Raw genomic sequence first — 17,226 nt, forward strand, 5'->3', positions numbered from 1 at the left:
TAGGCCCTGACATAGATAGGGGGTGCCGAAAAAATCCGCTCCATAGGATCATCCCAACCCTTCGAACTGTGGAGGAGAAAGAGGGGGAAATGGGCGGGTATAAATTTGCCCACTTACCCGTCCATTTTCCCCTCTTTCACCTCCACAGTTCGAAGGGTTGGGATGATCTTATGGAGCTGATTTTTTGGGCACCTCCTATCTATGTCAGGGCCTATCAAATGACCGGTTCGGATCACCCCAAAAATGTGGGCCCACCATGATTTTAGCAGTCACCTCATATAAGCTTATATGAGGGGCCGCTCACAATCACTTTCCCATATATATAGGAAACTGTTGGTGAGCTTAAGCGCACCAAACTTATGGTGCGCTTAAGCTCCCCAATCACATGGGGCCCACTTTTCTGTGGTGATCCAAACCATTCATTTGCAAGGCCTTATGATAGATAGGGGGTGTACCAAAAATCAGCTCCATAGGATCATCCTAACCCCTCCATTTGTGGAGGACAAAAAATGGGCAGATTTGTGTCTATCCATTTTTGTCCTTCACAAATGGAGGGGTTAGGATGATCCTATGGAGCTAATTTTTGGTACACCCCCCATCTATGTAAGGGACTTTCAAATGAATGCTTTGGATCATCCTAACAAAGTGGGCCCCCATGTGATTGGGCGCTTAAGCTCACCATAAGTTTGGTGAGCTTAAGCGCACCAACAGTTTCCTCTCTCTCTCTCTCTCTCTCTCTCTCTCTCTCTCTATATATATATATATATATATATATATATATATATATATATATAGAGAGAGAGAGAGAGAGAGAGAAGGGTTGCTGCGCTCGAGCACAGAAACAGGGGGTGGGGCCATTGGAGGGGTGATCCTAAGCATTCATTTGGAAAGCCCCATCATGGATGGGGGGGGCCTACCAAAAATCAGCTCCATTGGATCACCAATGGGTGTCCATTTGTGGGGCCAAAAATGGGCATATACTGTTTGTCCACAAATCTGTCCATTTTTTGCCCTACAAATGGACACCCTAAAGTGATCCAATGGAGCTGATTTTTGTTGGACACCCTACCCATGAAAGGGCCCATCAAATGAATGCTTTGGATCCCACCCAAAATGTGGCCCCACCCTGTTTTTGTGCTCGAACGCAGCAAATGCATGCTCATACATATATATATATATATATATATATATATATATATATATATATATATATATGAGAATAGAGTTCCTAAGGTGTCATCTCATATAGCTTAAGCTCACCATATCCGTCTAAGGGCCTTTCAAATGAGTGGTTTGGATCACCACAAAAATGTGGGCCCCTTATGTTTTGTGAGCGCCACCTCATATAAGCTATATGAGGTGACACCTTAGGAACTCTATTCTCTCTCTCTCTCTCTCTCTCTCTCTCTCTCTATATATATATATATATATATATATATATATAGAGAGAGAGAGAGAGAGAGAGAGGAAAAGTATTGTACGCTCAAGCGTACCAAGCTTATGGTACGCTCGAGTGCCCAATCACATGTGGGCCCACTTTGTTAGGATGATCCAAAGCATTCATTTGAAAGGCCCTTACATGATGAGGTGTGTACCAAAAATCAGCTCCATAGGATCATCCTAACCCATCCATTTGTGGAGGTCAAAATGGACAGACAACGTGTGTCCACAAATCTGCCCATTTTTGCCCTCCACTTTTGGAGGGGTTAGGATGATTCAATGGAGCTGATTTTTGGTACACACCCTATCTATGTATCTATGATAGGGCCTTGCAAATGAATGCTTTGGATCACCACAAAAAATGTGGGACCCATGTGATTGGGCACTCAAGCGTACCATAAGCTTGGTATGCTCGAGCCTACAATCCTTTTCCTCGTATATATATATATATATATATATATATATATATATATATATATATATATATATATATATATATATGAGAATAGAGTTCCTAAGGTGTCACCTCATATAGCTTATATGAGGTGGCACTCACAAAACGTTAGGGGGCCACATTTTTGGGGTGATCGAAACCACTCATTTGAAAGGCCCTTAGATGGATATGGTGCATACAAAAAATTAGGTCCATAGGATCATCCTAACCCTTCCATTTATGGAGGTTAAAATGGGCAGATTTATGGAGGTTTATACCCATCCATTTCAACCTCCACAAATGGAAGGGTTAGGATGATCCTATGAAGTTGATTTTTTGGGCACACCCTATCTATGTGAGGGCCTATCAAATGAATGCTTTGGTTCATCCAAACTAAGTGGGCCCCTTATGTTTTTAAGCGCCACCTCATATAAGCTATATGAGGTGACACCTTAGGAACTCTATTCTCTCTCTCTCTCTCTCTCTCTCTCTCTCTCTATATATATATATATATATATATATATATATATATATATATATATATATATTGAGTTCTTAAAAGCTTCCCATTTTCCACTTTCCAAAGACAAATACAAAGAATGAAAGGGTTAATGCTTAATGGCATGGGGCATTGCGAAGAAAAGAAGGAAAAGTAGGGGTGCAAGTTTGGCCCTGTCAGCCCTGACCTGCCCTAAGCCCGAATAGGGTCAGAGCTGGATTTTCCAACCCTGAGGGCGGGTCAGGGTTCATTTTTTTAGACCCTGACTCAGGTCGGGTCGGGTTCTGGATTAATGCCTCAGGTACCCTGACCCTGCCCGACCCTAAGTTTCCTATTATAGAATTGAACCATCTATGCATGTTTCTTTTGCTAATGTTTTCTATTATCTTGGATTGGTGTTTCTTTAGATTATTATTATTAATTGTCTCTGTTGCCCGTCATGTTGTTGAATTCATATTGTCTTATTTTGTTCCCTTTCTCTGTTTATTGATCATTTTGTTCGATATGATAAGTGGTTGCTTTATTTTTGGCACTCTTAACAGGTATTTGCACTAGGGTCAATTAGGGCCGGCCCTGCCCAATCAGGGCGGGCCAGGGCCAACACTGAGCCCTGTAGGGCTGGCCATGGGTTGAGGTTTTTCGGCCCTGACTCAGGGTCAGGGTGGGTCAGGGCTGAGATAATGGGATCCAGGGTTGGGCTAGGGTTTTGAAAAACCCGACCCAACCCGACCCTGTTGCTGCCCTAAGGAAAAGCATGCGATCCAAAACTGAAAGTGAGCAGAAGAATGCCAAACCACGCCTTATGGTGTCATCAAGGGCACTATCATGAAAAAGCAGTACTTGTTATAGCAAATAGGGGTGCAACTTGGGTCGGGTCGGGTTGAACTTTTGCTAAAAAATGAATAGGATTCAACCCAAACCCGACCAGGTAAATTCCAAAAAATCGACCCGAGTTGCACCCATAATAGCAAAAGACAAAGATGGAGTTGTGCTTCACAGTTTTTTTCTAAAAAAAATCAGCACAAATCCACTCGAAAAGTCGCTAAGGAGTCAGAAATGGGAGAAACAGGTGGAATGAGTCAGATTTGCCGAATGCCATTCTCCGCAATGGAAAAATCACAGAAGTGCTGCCAAAAAGGGTTAAAGAATGCAGCCATAACAGCCAAAAGATCCATCAAAAGGGTTTGGGGTCGAGCATTTCCCGCAGCTTTCCGCCCATTTCCATCCATTGATTTGATTACTTTAATGCTGTCATATAATTGTACAAATTAAATAAACAAAAAAACAACTATTATTAATATCCTGACAATGATTTCCACTTTAAGAGAAACATATAAACAAAAGAAGAACAAACCTTCCCACTGATTTTCCATCACAGTTTCATATCTTCATCCACATTCCTGAAAGAGACCCATAACCACAAAAGGCTTTTTCAGCCTGGTGAAGAGACAGAGAGGCCCACTTATTAATCTCCTCTTACAGAATCACAATCAAACATCCCTACCCCGAAAAAGGATGAAGAAACTCAGAGAGATATAAAAAAGAAAAGAAATAGACATGAAAAGTCATCTCTTGTCAATTTCTTCTCAACTACATACACCCATTAAACAAAAACAAAACACCCTCTACTCATCTGGCTGGGACCCATCAAGCTTTGAGGCAGCTGACTTGTCCAAAAACCACACTAACTTCCCATTGGTTGGATGGACCATCCTAGCTGGCACCGGGATGGCACCTGCCATGTCATCGATTGCCAAGTGGAGGGCGTCCGCTTTGCTGGCACCTGTCGTCACCACGGCCACATTGGATGCTGAGTTGATGACGGGTAGAGTGAAAGTGATTCGCTCGGGTGGGGGCTTAGGGGAGTCAGTTATGAAGGTGACCCACGAATCTTTCTCGTCTAGTGCGGAATGGTGGGGGAAGAGAGATGCCACGTGTCCATCGGGGCCCATGCCAAGTAGGATGAGGTCGAATTTGGGGCAATCACTGGTTTCGGACACGCTGACTGTGCGGGTCTTGACTAGTTGGCGGAGGATGAACTCATACTCGCTCGCAGCCTCCTCCGCTGAGAGGGAATCATTGATGGAGTACACATGACTTGGGACCACAGGCACCTGGAAATTTGACATGTTTGTATATGATTCAAAGACAATAATGCATAGCTAAGCTGATAATTGAAGCAGGGAACTGATGTTTAGATTACTTTGTTTTTGAATCATCGACAACTTCATTTGGAACTCTTTTGTTGGTTCGCACCAGTGTTTAAAAACTCAAACTCGGGTAATGTAAACTGAGTCAACTTGGGTAAGTCAATGATTGATGCAGTCCATTTATCATTAACTCGGGCGAGTCAAAGGAGTTTTTGATTGACTCTGTATGGCCAAACTCAAGCTTCAACGAGAATTGGCTAATACAAAACCGAGTCAATTCGGGGAGTCGATGATTGATCATGGATTTTGGAACAGATCATTAGGAATTGTAACAGCCATTGGAAGACTTCAGAAGAAAGACGAGTATAATATACCGAAACAAGGAGGTGTAAACTGTAAACATCATCTCCCATCAAATAAACGTCTCAGCTTTGGGGGAAAAAAAACTCACAAGAAAACGTAGAACTTCAAAAGATAATAGATAAAGCCCTGAAATGAAGAATAACATAAAAGATAGAACCAGTAATGGTTATTTTAAGTACATGCCTCACAAATTTACATGGATCTAGTAGTCACAGCAGAGAATAACATAAAAGATAGAACCAACAAGGTGTTCTTGAGTTCCTTCAGAGTCACAGAAGAGAATAACATTAATGACAGAACCAGTAAGGTGTTCTTGAGTTCCTTCAGCGCAATATTATATGATCAATCATTAAAGTATGTTTGGTGTTTTTATTATATATAACATCGAATAAATCCATAATATATAGAACCAGTAATAAGGTGATGAGGAATGTTGATCAAGTGATCAACATGTAGATGGGCTTGCACAACCTAGCAATACAATATATTAAACAGTCCACTAAATGTATTTTTCCCACACTGTGGACCCTTGATCGTCTTTTGTTCGCTAACAAGTAAAACTCAGTAAGAACTATAAAGTCAGCTAAAACACAAGTATAACCTAGCAGACAAGAATAAATCAGGAGTGTCCATTAAGGTAGATTAGTCTCTCATAACATTCTATTATTTAATCAATACCTTCATTGAGGATATTCAGTTTCTCATTTCAGTTTTACATTAAGAGGGAATTATGCTCCAATTAATTATGTTCTACCATATCTTCACAAATTGGTTAGCTCCCAATGTCTCTAGACAATTCTCGGTAATATATACGGATCCTTAAACCGAATACATATATCCTAGTACTTTGCAAACATACATGTGACTCTACAACATTAGTCAGGCACAATCAGTGTCTTTTAGAAAAAAAATGAGAGTGGAACCACTTATGTACTGACACGAAATCATAAGTATGCCTGTGCTTTCTCTAACTTTTGTTTATTCTATTTCTGTTGTATCGTCCTCTTGTATTTGTGGGGATCATCTTGATCCTTTTGGTCACAATAAAATTATCCTTACCATTCAAAAAAAAAAAAAGTCCTAGACACAGAGTTTTGACGTACAACTCTGCCATAATGCAAGTCCGTCGTATCCAATTGGTCGCTTGGAATTTCAAGACAAACAAGATAGAAATCTGACTTCAATTTCTAATACTCCCCTGCAAAGAACAACATTCGATCTCCTGGACCATGAGAAAACAAATTGGAATTGATGAACATCACAACCCATCTGATACCATTGAGAATGTGTTACGTACCCTACATTTTTTTTTTTGCAATAGCAGGAAAACAAAACCCTCGACCATAAAGGAAAACGAATTGCCTTTCGAACTACAAGACCATTCATACCCTCTCCTCTGTTTGTTTTTTTTTTTTTTGAAAAGGCAATTGGATTCTTGGATACGAGTAACTTGTACAAAGAGCAGTACAAGGTGTCTTCCTCGTAGCTTTAAAACTCCCTAGCGTCATCGTGGACTCCCCCAAGTAGACTCCCTTTTCCCTTTGTCGTGTTCCGCGTTCATCGTTTTGCCCTTGAGTCAATAACAACTCCTTTGACTCTCCCGAGTTATAACAGCCAGTCGCGTCAACCGCATTCTTGACAAGGATTTTTCTTGGCCGCTTTTTGACCCGCATTCACATTTTTAAACACTGGTCTTGCCAGCCCAACAGTCATGTCATTGGAAAAATCTTGGAGTATGTTTAAAAGACGGGCAAATCTTCTGTCATATATATTAATTTTGGAAGTTCTTGATCATTCTTTAAAATTTGATGTCTCTAGAGTCTGGACACGTGTCAACGCTGCTATTAGGAAATGAAAAACATTAATTTATAATGCCTGCTCCTACCATGTTTTGACCAAGGCTATAAATTTCAGTTTCAGTTGCCACGGCCTACGGAAACGGAAACATTTAGGTTTATGTTGGAAATTTCAATAGAAATCCTCTAAAATGACGGAAAGTAGTCGGAAACTTATGAAAATATGTGGAAATGATAGAATTTTAAGACACAATGTCAGGAAATGCCGGAATAACCACAAATATACAATTAGAAACCATCACCTAAACAAGACAACACAACCATCCATAATGGTTTAACAACATCAAACACCTAGTGACATGCGATGTCGTGCATGTCTGATAATTCAATACATATTAAATTTCACATGTGATACATATAAATATGTATACATAATACACATGCAGATATATTATGCAACTAATACATTTACGATTTTGGTTTCGGTGTGCGATTCAATTTCGGTATCAAATTCGAAGGGGGAGGAGAAGAAAACATTTCGGTCGTTTCGTTTTGGTTTTGGGGGAAATTTAAAACCATGATTTTGATAATAGACCGAAATCACCTTTTCGTTTCTTTTTTAATTGGATGCCGATAGCTTTTTGGGAATTGTAATAGATATAGACAGCTGGTTAAATAATAAAAGACAGTGCGAGTTCAGCCCATTATCAAAACATGGAGTTTCAATATCAGTAGCCTTAATATTGTTTTTCTTTATGCCTGTGGTAATTATGCTACATAATTTTACTATATTTTTCTTTATTCTATATGCATTTCTATGCTGAATTATCTACTAGTTCTACTATGAACCAATATTTGTAGGATATTACACCTTTAAATATTCTCATTCAACTGGAGAGACATGTCAGCATGTCAGTTATCCCAGGTCTGTCTGGTACCAACTCACATAGTGTCTGAGTTACATAGATAGTATGAGAAAGGAATCAATTCTTAATTCTTATGCAAGTTTTACATTATGTTTTTTTATGGTTAAGTTTTACATTATATTATTCAAAAAAAAAAAAAAAAGTTTTACATTAAGTTCAGCTTAGCTATTGAAAATATTGTCAACCTCCTAGCAGTTCCTAGCCATACTCAAACATTTCACTTCGTCAACACAATCACAGTTCACTCCACCTTCAGACATTGAAATCCCTTGGAATGGGCTGCCAAATAACATCCCCGGTATTTTCAATGTCCCTACTAGATTAAATACTCCAATGAAGCATCATCTCATCAAACACAAGAATTCAAAATACAAATAACAAAAATTTGACAAATTGAAATAAAATTTCTTTGAATGGTTGTTCTGAATTTGAACTTCCTTTTACCATTTAGCCTTAGTTCACGGAAGATAATTTTAACCAGACCACGTTTTCATGCCACAACAGCTCAAATTCTTTAAGATAAACAACTCAGAATTGCTGAACGAGTACCATACAGAAAAACCCAGTACCATGCATTTGTACCAAACTAGGAAATAAATAGGAAGAACAAAACTAGTTCTCCAAATTTTAAAAAAGAGTCAAAACATAAACCAACGAACTTACATGTTGCCTAAAATCCAAGAAAATGTAGGAAAAATATAAAGATCCATATATGTCCAAACACACGAAATTTAACTATATGCAGTCTATTTGACAAAATATGACAACATATGTCCCCAGTTGTATCCACCGCAAGATTGGGAAAGAGGGAGTGGAGAGGTGCCACCTGGATATAACAGGTGGAAATTTAGGAAAATATAAAGGCCTGAAAACTTTGAGATCCGAGCTTTTGCCTCACATAACAGACTTCGGAAGGTTTGCATTTGCATAGTAAGCCTGAGAAGTCTCTATTACCTCTCAACATAAAATACAACAAAAAGTTGGCTGAGTTCCCCCGTGTAAGCTGCAGTTCTTAATAGAACCTAAAGTAGGGTTTCCTCTTTACCTAACTGACTAACGAGAGAAATGCAATGATATAAATGAAGGAGAAAAAAGATATACACTTGAATGTAAAAAGATCTACACTGGCATACACAAATCTAAAAATCAATTAAACTCACTCAAAAACACATAAAACATCTATGAATATAGTACTTGCGTAAAATTGGAAGGACAAAAGAGAAGACATAAAACCTACATGGATATAGTACTCAGGTAAAATTGGATGAACGAAAGAAGAGGGAGCTCTCTTAAGCATGGCAGTAACAGAGGTCAAAACCTATGGCGTGTGTGTGTGCGTGCGCCGTGCAAGGAAAAGCAGACAAACTTCTCATCAGATTTGAAAAGCGCCCTAACTGAGGGCACCATGAGGAGAATTAATTAGGGATTTAGGAAACTGTAGAAACAGTCCAGATGGGTAAGACAGAACTAGGCGATGCAACTCCCATCTTTCAAGAAAAAGATGCATTACAAGCAAATGTTATAGTTTCCAATACATTTTCAAGCAGGTTTGACATGGTCCACTTTTAGGTTCTTAATTGAAAGCATGGTTTGGGTAATCAGTGGGACAAATTATGTGTGCTAAGTCGTTAATACTGCATATAAAATTTAAACATACACATTAGGATTACCTGGGAAAACCTATATTGAATTTACACCAGAAATTTCCACTAGAGATTAATTCTCGGCCATATGGGAAAAGGGTCATTCTACATCTATTTACTCGTGGAAGCCAATATTCATCCAATACTAACTCAAAATGACACTGAATTTCTAATGCTCCAAAATAATGAAGCTCTAATAAGAGACTGAGGTTCATTCCATTCTCACAGAGCTTAGATTGTATTCGATTCACTTTGCAGGCCATTCAGTTTTAGTGGAGGGAGACTCATCAAACATGATTGCATAGGTCAGCACCTCATCATTGGGTCGTGACGGCTTACTAACTTCAATGAGATTTGGGTACTTATTAATTCTTTCCATAAAATTTTGTGTTTCCCTCATTCCCCTAGTAGCACTAACAAGATGGCTGATTTGTTAGCCGTGGGGGTTGGGGATTTAGTGACTGTATTTGGGGCAATCACTGCCCCAATTGTAATGTTGTTGCTTCCTTTTAAACGACTACTACCACTCTTAAAAAATGGAACTCTAATAAGCATGGATGGGTACCTAGGAATGCGTGAAACTGGGAAGTCTTTTCTTCCAAAGAGCTCAGGACTCACAAATTCTGATGCAATATAGGAGGAAAATTCTAGAAGTACTATCAGACAAATCTTTTATTTCCGTAGAAAAGTACCCAAGAGATCACCAAGAGAATGAGCTATAGTATAGTAAGGTTCAAACCCAAGTGAGGTCTCTACCATGAAATGCCAACAAAAGGCTCCCTTCTTTTTATTTCTACCTAAGAAAATTTCCAGCTAAGAAAAGGTGGCATCAGATCATCATATAGAAATTCCACAAGGAATAATTAGAAGTCCATGATGAAGATCAACAGGCCATGAAGGGAAGTAAGTTGGTCACTTGATGGATACGAGCAATGTCAAGATGATACTAGGCTGAGTTCACATCTTTCGATGCATTGGCCCTAATGACATTGAACTGTGGAACAAAAACAATGTGTGAAAACTACCTTTAAAACTCCACAGAAAGAGCTTAAATAATGTGTTATGTATACAACAACAGAAACAACAGTTTCTCTAGACAGTTGTGTCGCGCAACATAATGATGAAGAACAAGAGCACTAAACAAAACATTTTTTTTCTAGGAAGATAACAAAGAGATTTATTTGAAAGGGGAGACAAGAAGGCCCCAATAAGAGGAAAATGAAAAACAAAGTGAAAAAGAAAACAAAAGAGCAAACAAGAAAAAAAATACACACAATCGGCTATATAAAGGGGAATCTGGTATCAATTGTTAAAATAGTTGTCTCAACCCCTCAGGAAGCAAGTCCACCTTATCATTACCATTCCAAGGATATACAGGGGGTCCGTATATCCTTTAGGAATGTGAAAAGATCTGCCAATGGCAAGGCCAATAGGATAGCCAGGGCGGGTGTTGCCAAAGCTTCCTTGGAGTTGTTTGATTTTCTTCCTCTTTGAGTTTTCTCGTCTTTTACTCCTTGCTCTTTGCTTCTTTTGTTGTTGTTCCCCTCTTTTTGACCATTGCGGTCCCTCAGTGTATTTCTCATTTTTCTCAATAAAAAAGCTTTACCATTCCAAAAAAAAAAAACCTCCAAGATCCTAAGCTTGATCTCGTCGCCCAAAAGATGACATTTGAAGGATCAACTTCAACCCAAAGCTCAACTGAAAGGTACACCATATATAAGCGATGTGTTTTAAAATAAAAATCTTTAGATTTTTCATATTTTGGACTTGATCTGGTATCTTAGTTGGAAGGTGCTTCTTGTGGGTTTAAGCCAGCTTACCTACCTTCGCTTCATGCTGGCATTCCTAAAACACTCATTTGACGTTGACGGGCCCCGATTGCTCCTAGAGCTTCCATGAAAGTTTACCTTTTATTGGAGGTGAGAGTGTGGGACCCATATTTTCATCATCCTATCCTAATTTTGCGAGCTAAAAGAAATCTCTCCAATCGGAAGCACTTCATTAAACAAGACATTCCATAACTTCTTTTTAGAAAGCATCATAGAGATGATGGAAATCTCGATGTCCGGATTCAAAAGCCACGGGGGTTTAGACACCCCATCAAAGATCATTCCATTGTGCTAATTCTAAATTTCTAATTGCCCCAAAGATTTGCATGAATCATTATCCAGAGGATTTTTCCATTGTCACCTACCCTACATGGCATGAAAATCCAAGAATGGCACTGGGAGAATCCAAGACATCCCAAAACTTCTGAGGAGAGATCAAATAGCTCCTACCAACTTGGAATGAATTTTGTTTTTGAGAAGAACCACCTCGGAATGAATGAACATGTGATTAGTTGATTTCTGTCTCCTTAGAAACACATATACTTGTGAACGCAAAAGATTTCATTTTTAATCATTAGATGTGTTGAAGCTATTAGTTGTTGTTGTTCAAGAGTAAGGTGCCAAATAAGAGGGGATCAGGGAGCCCCAAATGACAGAAAGGGAAGAATTGGGTCTCAACCTAGTGAAAGAAAATAATAAGAAATACTGAACTGAAAAATACCATTGCAATCCCACACGAAACTCTCTAATCTTTTTCCACAAGAAGAAAAGAGGATAAGACTCTATAGGCCTCTTGTCATCTTTGACATTTCCCTTCAAACATAACCCCGCGCTGCCCCCCCCCCCCCCCCCCCCAAAAAAAAAAAGAAAAAAAAGTTAGTTCTAACGGCCTGCCAAGTATTAATCACATAGGCGATTTAAAATCTGCAGAGACAACCCAAAATCTTAAAAAGAAATTGTTATGTTATTGGTTAGTTAATCAACAATGCTCCAAAGTCAGTATTGTGCGGCCCATAAAAAAACCCAGGAAGTTATGACTTATGAATACGGTAGCGGCTTCAAAAGATTTAGTTTTTCTAATAATGAATACAAATCTAATACATTATTTTCATGATCGAATCTTAGTCTAACAATCACATCAATTTCATGTTTCTTCAGGTAGGGCTAGTAAATCTAACAATCAATCAAGTTAATTTTTCTGCAGTTTTAATAAAAAAAGACTAAAAATTTGAAAAAATAGAGGATTTCCCATTATATATACCTTGGAAAGAATACCATCCTTTGCTAGCTTATAGTTACTGTCTTCGTGATTCTTTGCCACTACACGCTCATCGGCCCAAAATATATGCCATTTTGCCCAATCCACTGTCCTATTATAAGGAGCCTCGCAGAGTTTCCTGTTCCAAAAAGAAATCTCAGCTCGAAATCCCTTTCCTAAAAGTTGAAACAAGTGCTAAACAGGGAAAGGAAAAAATAATTAAACCTGATTAAGCTAATGAGAGATCCACCAGATAAGGCAACAGCAAAAAATCCCCTCTCCTTCACTGACATTTCCGATAACTCAGCAATGTAATCCGCCAAATCAGTGGCAAGCTCATCCAAGCTTTCATGAATCCTAAGTTCTCCTCTGTTCTTGTGACCAGCCGTGTCAGCCATTTTTTCACAAGCGTATGGTTCAAACACTAATCCTATAGAAACAACAAAGCAGGCGAAATTGATTTAGAAATCCTTGTAAGGAAACCCCTCCTAAACCAACTAAGATATCGTCTAGATACGAAAACTTAAAAATAGAAACCCCAACTCAAGGCGACAATGAATTGAATAGAAACATAATGTTTTGCCAAAAAATCGAAATCCAGATCACAAAAATATTTATTGATTTCTATTACAGAAAAAGTCGACATATACAGAAATCTGATGTACAAATACTCTGAGCAACAAAAGCAAGCCATGTAGTTCAGCACAAAAATTTAAAATTAAAAAGCCATCTCAAAGGAATCCATACAAGTAATGAATTTTATGGAAACAAATTGGAGAGCTGGATTATAAAACAATCTAAAGATTTAATACCATAAGAAAGAAAGATAAACATTGTCAGTCTCTCACAATCTAATATTGTTACAGTGAAATTAAAGAGAAAAAATGTCAAGCAGAGCAATAAAAAAATTTGAACAAAGCCTGCAATTTGAAGGAAATGGTTTCCATGAACAACAGAGTAGATTTAGTCTTTCATTTGAAGGAAAAAAATATTCAATATCATAACCCATCTCCAATCTCTTATAAATTGAGAAAAAACATGGGTTTAGCACTAAATATCTCGAACCCCGATCAATAAATATCTGCGACTTAATTTTTTTTTCAAAACAGAAAACAAGAAACAACCAAGTCTCACAAATTGAGCATAAAAAGGTATTATTTAACAAGCTTAAGCTTGCACAAGTAAACAGTGAAGTAAAAGAAAACGCAGGCCACAAGATGAACACCGAGATTTTTCGTGGATCGGCGAAGATTCAAACCTCCACGAGTGAGAACACGATCTTCACTATGAGAAATCAAAATTACAAGGATTACAATGGATTAACCCAAAACTCACAACCCTTTTCCTTCGCTTCTCAACCAAGATCGTACACACAAGAGCACGCCCAAGCTCTCTCTCTCTCTCTCTTGCAGCCGCCACCAACACAAGAGAGAATTGTCTCTTTTATGTCCTAGGTTTTCCTAAAACCTAAAATACATGTTTCTATTTTTGCCTCCCACATACTTGGGAAACAAGGCAGCTTTCCAACACCAAACAAAATAGAACACTGAAAAACAAAGTTGTATCCTTCAAGTAAGGGAAAACCTTAAAAATAAAAACCATGGCACGTAAAGTGCAAATTGAGCATGAAATGGTTTTTGCTTGCAAAAAAACTTAAAACATTCTGAAATTTACATTTCGTTGAGAAAGGATAGAAAATAATTAGACAACTCAAACAAGTCCATATTGCGAATAGACAGTCATGCCTTGAATAATAAAGAATCCAGATCTTTTAGTCAGAGAAACAACTTAAATCATTAAAACCCGTCTCAAATAAATTGCAATTGAGAAGCAGCATGGATTTTACAAAACAAAATTAAAAAACCAGAAATGTAAACCATCTGAATTTTACATCCAATGGATATCGAAAGAAAATAAAACAATTAACCCAACTCAATTTCACAATCTAATATTTTTGCAATGAAAGGAAATTAAATCCTTACAAAGAGAGTAGAAAAAAAGTAGGAACAAAGGAAACGACCATAGTCTCTCACAATCTACAATTTTTGAAACAGTAAAGAGAAATATACAAAAGAAAGGGCAGGAAAAGTCATCTTTTAAACAGACTGAAATTGAAATAAACAGTATCCCATGAGCACACAAAGCAAGCAATATCTTTCAGCAAAAGAAAAAACTTAAAAATGAAAACTCATATTATCTCCCAAAAAATAAAGATCTATACCAGTATACCTTAAAAACCATCTAAATTATAAATTCCATAGAAGAAACAAAAAGAAGAAGAAAAAAATGACAAATTACTCACAATCTAAGATGTTGAGAAGGATGCAATGTAAATACGCAATAAATCATGAATAAAGAAGGACTCTAAATCCTTCAGTTAAATATACAAATCCTAAAAACCCTCTAAAATTTATATTCCATAAAAGGATAACAAAAGACCAAACTTGAATTGCTCACAATCAATGACTCTAGGCAACAAATAGACAGCTACCCAATCACAAGGCTTCATGTGAAGACACAACCATCCAATGAAGAATAAAGGAAGCCAAATGTTCCAATCAGATAAGAAACATAAAATTCAAAAATCATTCAAAATCAATAGCAAACAGGGAAAAAGCATGGGTTTTTAGGCAAAAAACAAAGGACACATGTCCTTAAAACTATCTGAAATTTGCATTTCATAAGACAAATAGAGAGAAAAAAAAAACACACAAGAAAACCCAAATCCAATAACTCACAATCTAAGATTATGGCAACAAGCCACTTTCTAACAAGGCTGCAATGTGAAGAAACACCCAAATAAAGCCAAATCTTTCTGTGAGAGAAAAAAAAAACTTAAAAATTAAAACCCATCTCAAATCAATCCCAAATTGAACATAAACATGGGTTCCAAGCCAAGAAAACAAAAACTCAGATCCTAAACCCACCTGAAACTTGGATTAAATAAAAAGTCAAAAAGAAAAAACGTAAGAATAAGAAACCCAACTGAATCTCTCAAAATCTAAAGATTCTAACAAAAAAAAATCAAAAGAAAGACCTTATGAAAGAGAACAGATGGGTGTCAGAAAAGGCAGAATCTCAAGAACATGGAAAAAAATAGGTATCAACAAAATTTATATTATACCAAACCAAAGATTAAAATAATTCCATGAAAATGTACCTTACAACTGCATACACGTGCATCCAACGATTGTGATAAGACAGAGAAAAACTCTCTCTCTCTCTCTCTCTCTCTCTCACAAGTAATAAACGGATATACTAAAATTCTATTTCCTCTACATCCTCTCTCCTATAAAATCTCTCTCAAAAAAAAAGTCCAAATATTCAACACTCCAAAAAAAAAAAAAAACCCTTTTAAAGAAAATAAAAACCAAACAGCTGTTCAAATCTGATACTGACAAATGTACAAATCTGCTGTTGTTATAAGACCCACGTAGAATATTTTATTCCAATGTGGAATTTTGTTTTACTCTCAGCTTTATGATTCGCTTTTCTTTGTCTCCTAAAACCCGGTTCTTCATTTCCTCTGTTTTATCTAAACACACACCCTTTTCTTAGTTTCTCTGCTTTTCTTTTCATCGACTCCCAAAACCCAAGGTCCTTTATTTATAACTTTACATTATAGGTTTGTATTTGGGGGAATGATATTTTAGGAGAATTGATATTGATATTCCCACCCATTTTTGTTTGTCTTATTGTGAGAATAACCAGCATTTTAATCTCCTCTTATTTGATTTTTCGTTGTGTTTATTATATATCTGACAGCTCATCTTGTCATAAACCTATATGGGTCTTTTCCACAAATTGCCCATTGTCGCCCAAAACCCATCTTTTTCAGAATTATTATATGGACTGATATCTGCACTACTACCACACTTGGATAATGGCACCACTAACTTTGTTATGCACTTTTTTTAATTAGCTTTTAAAAGTTGTTACGAAACTCAAGATGCTATCAACATTCAATCAGAAAAGTTTCAAACAAAGATAGTGGTGCCATCATCAAAATATGGTAATGTGGATATCAATCCCTTATATATTGGTATGCAGAGGACTATGTTTTGATAATGAGACGAATTGATATCCACACGACGATGTTTTGATGATGAGACGAAACTCACCATGTTTTATATGTTTTAACCACTTATAAGAGGCTATTACAATTCCCAAAACCTCCCAGCAGCCAATTAAAGAGTCTAAAATAAGGTGAGTTCGCCAATAGCCTACAGATATACAGTTATTCATGCTTCTTTTCCACTGAGGGCATGTTTGGCCACCATGAATTTGTTTTCTTGATAAATGGGTAGTCTCCAAGTGGAGATGAGGGTGAAGTTACTAAAAATCAGGAAGCAAAATCCATGAATGGGGTGTCTCCAGCAATGAGATGCGGCTAAAAATTCCTGGCCCTACATACCATTTTCTAGTTCTTGTTGGTTCATTCACTTGTGTCCCAAACCCTATCCTTTCTTTCATAATTTTATGTGCTTTGTATTTGATGGTTAGTGATGGGGTGTAAAAACTCCGGCCTCTCACAGGCCGCCACCTGTCCTGGGGGTAGGTGAACTCCAGCCTCTCACAGGCCGCCACCTGTCCCAGAGTAGGTGAACTCCAGCCTCTCACAGGCCGCCACCTGTCCCAGAGTAGGTGAACTCCAGCCTGTAGCAGGCCGCCACCTGTCCTGGACACCTGTCCTGGACACGTCATCGAGTTTCCCTCTATAAAAGGGGTTCGAAGCTCAAACCAATGGGTAATAAAAAAAAACCCTCTCCACCCAAAAACTCTTAAGACTATCTCTGCACTCCTGCTCATACTGACTTGAGTGTCGAAGGGCCTGTCCGGAGTAAAACCCGGGTTGGTCTTCTGACCTCGCTTGCCTTGTGCAGGACTCA

General features: G+C 37.8%; 1 protein-coding gene across 4 annotated transcripts; it reads right to left on the minus strand.

The window, feature by feature from the left end:
* Window positions 1–3,645: 3,645 nt before the first annotated feature.
* On the minus strand, window positions 3,646–15,889 carry PGL1 (6-phosphogluconolactonase 1). 4 transcript variants are annotated; one of them, XM_077366470.1, is made up of 4 exons: window positions 15,771–15,889; window positions 12,563–12,767; window positions 12,341–12,476; window positions 3,646–4,486 (listed from the first exon to the last, which is right to left on the minus strand). In XM_077366470.1, exons 2-4 carry the CDS (start codon window positions 12,733–12,735, stop codon window positions 3,998–4,000), a joined length of 798 nt encoding a protein of 265 aa, XP_077222585.1. In that variant the 5' UTR covers window positions 12,736–12,767; window positions 15,771–15,889; the 3' UTR covers window positions 3,646–3,997. The 4 variants fall into 4 exon arrangements, with proteins under 4 accessions (XP_077222585.1, XP_077222561.1, XP_077222570.1 ...); XM_077366446.1 differs by lacking the exon at window positions 15,771–15,889 and adding an exon at window positions 15,498–15,681; XM_077366455.1 differs by lacking the exon at window positions 15,771–15,889 and adding an exon at window positions 15,375–15,497.
* Window positions 15,890–17,226: the final 1,337 nt, after the last annotated feature.

Source organism: Tasmannia lanceolata, unplaced genomic scaffold (genome assembly GCF_043159265.1).
Source record: "Tasmannia lanceolata isolate RefF3 unplaced genomic scaffold, GAP_Taslan_0.1 ptg000003l, whole genome shotgun sequence".
Taxonomy (NCBI): Eukaryota; Viridiplantae; Streptophyta; class Magnoliopsida; order Canellales; family Winteraceae; genus Tasmannia; species Tasmannia lanceolata.